This window comes from Sinocyclocheilus rhinocerous, unplaced genomic scaffold, assembly GCF_001515625.1.
Source record: "Sinocyclocheilus rhinocerous isolate Xijiao unplaced genomic scaffold, SAMN03320098_v1.1 scaffold2199, whole genome shotgun sequence".
Taxonomy (NCBI): Eukaryota; Metazoa; Chordata; class Actinopteri; order Cypriniformes; family Cyprinidae; genus Sinocyclocheilus; species Sinocyclocheilus rhinocerous.
Window position 1 is genome coordinate 224,416 of NW_015659020.1, and position 5,911 is coordinate 230,326.

Below are 5,911 nucleotides of genomic sequence, written 5' to 3' on the forward strand. Positions count from 1 at the left end.
TTCCAATCAAGATGTAATATTGTAAATTATGCATACAGTATGTGTGAAAATACAGGATATGTAAAACAATGAAATAGACCTCAGGAAGAAATTTTATTTCCACAACCATATTATAATATTGTTTCATCCACAGAATGCTGTTAAACATAATATATCATTTGAGATATGATGTAAATGAAACTCTGGTGGAAATGTCCATGAGACATTTAGATTTTTCTAAAGGTCCACAAGGTCAGATGTGTCTGTAGTTACAGAAACAACTGCAATGGGTACAAAATATATTGGCACATGCTTAAAAGCCAAACAAAAAATATGACAAAGTAAAACATTAGAGTTTACTATGCATATTTCAAAATATGTGTACCATGCATTTACTGTAAATAGGAAAGAGCCAATTCAGAGTTTCTGTGATGTGCCATTAGGTGTAAGGATGGTGAGGTTTCCTCTGGCATTCTGGTCTACTTCAATTGCCTCGAACAGAGATTTGAAATTCCCAGCACCAAACCCCTAAAACAAGAAAGGAATGTACTTATTATTATTATTTATGTTTTTTCCACGTAGTAAGAAATGCTACATATCTATGCATTTAGGAGACATTTCTGAAGAATAGTTTTTAATCAGTTAAACGCAGATTTACATATATGATGAATGCTTGCTCTGAAACAATTCATGAACTATTGATAGATTCTTGCTTACTTGGTGGTTGTGTCTCTGGATTACCTCCAGAAACACTGTAGGTCTGTCCTGTACTGGTTTGGTGAAGATCTGGAGTAGGTAGCCATTGTCATCATAATCCACCAAAATGTTAAGTTCCTGTATAAAGCAATGCCACACTATTTTCACATTCTGTTTCAGATTTGCTACAGAAATTTGCATTCATATGGACTATTAGCTGGCCAATTACTCTTTGCTGCATTTCCTTCACCAACTAAAAGGTCAAATCTAGACTGCATTGCTCCTCCTTCTTAATAGCTGATAAAACACTTTGATTACTTGAACTGGAAATATTGTCTTACCTCCAATATGCTGATGTCCTCAACAATTTTGACTTTGGAAAACTTCAGCTTCTCCCTGAGCTGCTGGTAGTAAGTGTCAGGCACTGCCATGAACTCCATACCACGTTCCTTTAGGTTACGAATCTGAAAATATATTCAAAATGCCAAGTAAACTTAAACCTTTGCACACTACCTTCTGCCTTCTCTATCAATGTTGTAAAACCTCTTATTGCTGTGGTTTACTCACTGCTGTGATGATGTCAGAGGTGTTCATGGCGATGTGTTGAACCCCTGCACCACCGTAGTACTCTACATACTCCTAAAAGGAGAAAAATAGTCAGATAAATAGATGCATGCATTGTATAGATGAATGCAAGTACAGTAGATGTCATGTCTATAATACATGCCTGAATCTGGGACTTGCGCTTCCCCATGGCTGGTTCATTAATTGGCATTTTCACAGTTTCTTCATAGTTGGCCACTACTATGGAGCGCAGCGCACTGTATTCAGTCCGTAACTGCTTGTCATCTACAGACCAGTATCTGTGGAACAGCAGGTTCCTCTGATACCTTCATACAAACACACACAGGTCAATTTAACACCGTGATGCTGATGTGAAAAGCAATGGCAAAAATACAAGTGATAAGGGATCATCATGAATAGCAATAGTTATGGACAAGGTTAGAGTCATTAAATGTTTTTATATATATATATATATAAAAAAATACTTAAATATAAATCACTAATAATTTATTTATTTATTTTTATTCCTTTATAATTTATTATTATTTAAAATAATAAGTGTTCATGCATAAAAAAAGCCAAAAACAATACTGTTTTCCCTTTGAATTACATTTTTAAATACTTTTCTTACCCCAATAAACTCACTTAATTTTGATAATTTTCATTAGAAAATAGGTATCTTGGTTTAAGAATATTTGTTCTGAAAAACAAATAATTTTCTGCAGTGTATGTTCAAGAGCTGGACATGATGGGATGTGGTCTGGTTTAGATAATTTTGCTATTCCCACCCCTCACCACCCTCTTTTCCTCCTTCTCCCCCTCCGTGCTGTGTCTAACTGTCTCCAGATGGTGTCTCAGACCCTTTGAAAATCATTTTGCTGAGTCATAATTACTATGGTGTTTTCTTGCATAATAATCAGTCGTCCACTACCACAGATTAAAATGCAACCATCCCATCTGCCGTCTCCATCTATTCTCTCTGAGACTCTTTCCTCTCTGTCTTCAATCCATCCTCACCATGGAGACACACTGCTGATCACTGGGGAGAGGCTCTCGGTGTATTCTGACTGGATGGGATGGATAGGGAGTTTCCCCCTAAAGACTTGCGCTGTTCTGAGCGAGTACCTTCGTGACTTCTTTTATGCCTTTCAGTCTTAACAACCCTGGCACAGAGGTCTGTTGCTGTCAATATTTACGAATTTTGGAATAAGTTCAACAATGTGTTTAGAAAAGTTTTATACCACTCCACTATTGGCACCATCTCATTGTCTGGCTGATTTCCAACCACATGGTCAATGAAGTCCAGCTTCCCGCTTGGCCTGGGAAAGAAAAATCACATTAGAGACAAAGAAAATGACACTGATAGAAAACAATCCAAGTGTGATCTGAGATATGGACCTCTTATATGATAAGATGCGGACACATCATTTCACCACTGAACAATAGCAAACACAATTTAACCATATATACATGTTATCATACAGTTTGAATACTACACTCACAGTTTTGCCAAGAACGGGTCACAGAACAGAGGAGCATGGAATCCTGGGAGGAAGATTCCATTATATCCTGCCCGCTCTACAAATGTATGAGTGGTATCACCATACTAAAACAATAAGGAAAGAGATATCAGAGAAGAATTATGACACACACACACACACACACACACACACACACACATACTACCGTGTAAAAGTTTGGGGTCAGTAAGATTTTAAAATGTTTTTGGCTATTCATTCAAATATACAGTAAAATATTTTAATATATTTTCAAATGTAATTTATTTTCTGTGTTTGCAAAGCTGAATTTTCAGCAGCCATTACTCCAGTTTTCCATGTCACATGATCCTTCAGAAATGATTCTAACATGCTGATTTGGTGCTCGAGGAACATTTCTTGCAGAACAGCTTTTATTTGAAATCGAAATATTCCATAAAATATAAATGCCTACTAAAATTTTTATTAATTGAATACATTCTTGCTGAATGCAATAATCAATTTGTTTAAAAAAAAAATCATGACATTATACATACTGTCTGCAGCACTGCCAGCTTCACCCTGCCAAACTTATCCTCCAAAACATGAGGCTCTTTAATGATGGTGGCACCTCGTTCTCTCGCTTTCTGTAGAAAAATTAAGAAAGCTATAAGTGATTATTGCAAATGATGCCCAGAAAGCACTTTTAAGAAATGAAACATGAGAAGAAACCATCAACATTTACCTCTACCAGGAAGGCACAGTTCTCTACAGTGAAAGCTACATCTTTAACACCATCTCCATGTTTTACCAGGTGATCTCCCATCTCTGTTCAAGGAAAAGGGCAGATTATGGAAGACAATCGAATATCAAGAATCTACGATACTCATTTACTAAGTCTTACCTTTATTACCAGGATTCAAGGCAGAGGTGAAGACATAAATTATCTACAGGAAACATAAACATTGATCGGAGAACATGTTCTGAAGCAGATTCAATTGGCAAGGCTTCTACAGAATGTATTAAATGTTCAGTCCATAAGTAATGAAGAGGATGGACAGGAATAATGACACAATCTGACTCTCACCTTCCCCTGTTTCACCACATGCGACACAACATCACGACTACCTGTCTCCAGCCCACGATACGCCAGGGGCTCAAAACCCAGTTTGTTACAGTAATAAGATGCTGCCTGGGAACATCACCGAGAGGAAAGCAAAGAGATTGACAAGATGGGGAGATTTGAGAAAATTCTTTATATGTATCTATATATTTTACATTTAGAAAAGACTGATACTTCAAAGTGAAACTTTAGACATATTTAACTTTTTCTACGTTTAGGCTATAGTATGATCTACTGCTCTACTGGCGAGATCTAAGAATTGCCCAAAATGTCTCAATATGGAACACATTAGTGAGTGGAGGATGGTGGTTTCTGCAGCTGCATGCTTATTTCTCCCGCCCCTGAAAAGAGCCAATAGCATCTCCCTACAGGACACCTCCTCTAATATTCACAAACAAACAAAATCTATAAACATATATTGTTAAAGAATTACCTGTTTGGCATTTCCAACCCAGAAAGTGAGATGATCAAAGCAGACAAACTTGCCCTGCTCGTGCTGTTGACATAAAAACAATTACAGCAATGACCATGATCTGCTTAATTGTTGGATATTTTCTATTTCAATGAAGAGTCTTATAGGATATCTAGAGACTAGTTTGAGTAGTGTAATGATGTTACCTACAAGTACAATGAGAAGCACAAACAGACAAGTTCAGAATGCAGATGGCAGTGAAATATTAGTATATTAGGAGAAGGAAGGGGGCAAGTTATTAAAAAGAATGACCTACCTTTTCACCTTTGTCAGTGTAGGATGTCTAGAGAAAAAGAAACGAGAAATGAAATCATGTTCGGACAGTCAGTTTGCAAATCAAAGTCGTCTTAAAAATAAGTCTTACCATGTTTTAGTGGTTTTTGAAGGTAGCTTCTTCTTGGGTCAGTGGCAGAAATGAGGAGAGGTGAGTGCCGATGCTGCAGATGTGAATTTGTAATATGTGAGACTCCGCCCACTCGCGCTCCAGAGAGGAGGAGAGCAGCAATCAAGATGCTCTACTGTTGAATATAAGTTACTACACTGTTTAATATACTATTATGATTTCGAATGTAATCTTATCAAGTAATAATAAAATTAGTTTAATATATAATTACTATGATTTTAAAACTATAGCCTACTTGCAGTTTGTAATAAAGAGTAAGTCCAAAGTAAACAAAGTAATTTCTAAACATACAAAATCAGTCAAATATACCCCAAAATAATTGATCTTCAGATTTTTGTCTCTTTTAGAAGATAAGCTGTGTTTTTTGAGTGATTTTCTTTTTTCGTGTTTTGTGAAGTTGTTTGTCTACAAGAAAAAGAGGAGGCACACAGTTCCTTCAACCCTATTGGCCAGTTGAGTTGCTTATGTAGTTTTCCATGCGAGTATGCAAGACCAAACCATTCAGTTCTGTAGTCATGAAGTTTGACACACTTTTTTCTATCTGGGGTCAATTTAAAGTCAAATTTAAAGTTAAACCTATCTATTAATGCTTAAATTGACAAAAAATGAATAATAATTATAACTTTAATAATAATAAATATAATAAATTCTACTATAATTCCACCCAGAACTATATTTCCTTTTAAATGAGTTTGTATTTCTATTTAAATGTACACTACTATTTCATTAAACAATTAAATAATTACTGATGCAATTAGTTATTTTAACTTAATTTTAATTAAGTTAATAGATATTCGCCTGAGTTCATTTCAATATGGTAACAATTAATGTAAATGATTCTAAAGAACTGCAGTGTCATTCTGACGCCTAAAATTTTAACTCCTCCCTGTCACTCCCCTTCCAACTAGAAAATGCATCTTAATAGTAAACATCAGGTTTACTGTTGCAGCCCCACTCCCCTATTTTGAATAGTTTGCTAAATGCTTTTAACCCACTGGGGACTTCATTAACAGTGTTTGAGGTGATGCTGAGAACAATGTTGATACTCAGGACAGTTATATCAGGTGTGATGTAACTGATATATACTTATTTACATTTACTCATTTAGCAAACACTTTTATCCAAAGCCACAGGAATACAACAAGTGTTTCATTTAAGATTAGATAGATAGATAGATAGATAGATAGATAGATAGATAG

At 35.6% G+C, this 5,911-nt stretch overlaps 1 protein-coding gene across 1 annotated transcript; it reads right to left on the reverse strand.

Moving 5' to 3' along the window:
- LOC107723232 (4-hydroxyphenylpyruvate dioxygenase-like) lies at positions 1-4,744 on the reverse strand. Its single transcript, XM_016531790.1, has 14 exons — positions 4,674-4,744; positions 4,566-4,592; positions 4,271-4,333; positions 3,802-3,906; positions 3,619-3,661; positions 3,460-3,542; positions 3,272-3,361; positions 2,742-2,845; positions 2,481-2,558; positions 1,403-1,565; positions 1,243-1,314; positions 1,017-1,139; positions 697-813; positions 1-507 (listed from the first exon to the last, which is right to left on the reverse strand). The coding sequence occupies exons 1-14, from the start codon at positions 4,674-4,676 to the stop codon at positions 397-399; spliced, it is 1,182 nt and encodes a 393-aa protein (XP_016387276.1). The 5' UTR covers positions 4,677-4,744; the 3' UTR covers positions 1-396.
- Between the last annotated feature and the right edge of the window lie 1,167 nt (positions 4,745-5,911).

What these genes read in the sequence shown, in the direction of transcription:
- LOC107723232 (XM_016531790.1), bottom strand. An exon ending in ATGTGGTGAAACAGGGGAAG is followed by an intron (nt 3,662 to 3,801) that starts GTGAGAGTCAGA and finishes TGTTTCCTGTAG; the next exon opens with ATAATTTATGTCTTCACCTC. An exon ending in AGCGCAAGTCCCAGATTCAG is followed by an intron (nt 1,315 to 1,402) that starts GCATGTATTATA and finishes TTCTCCTTTTAG; the next exon opens with GAGTATGTAGAGTACTACGG.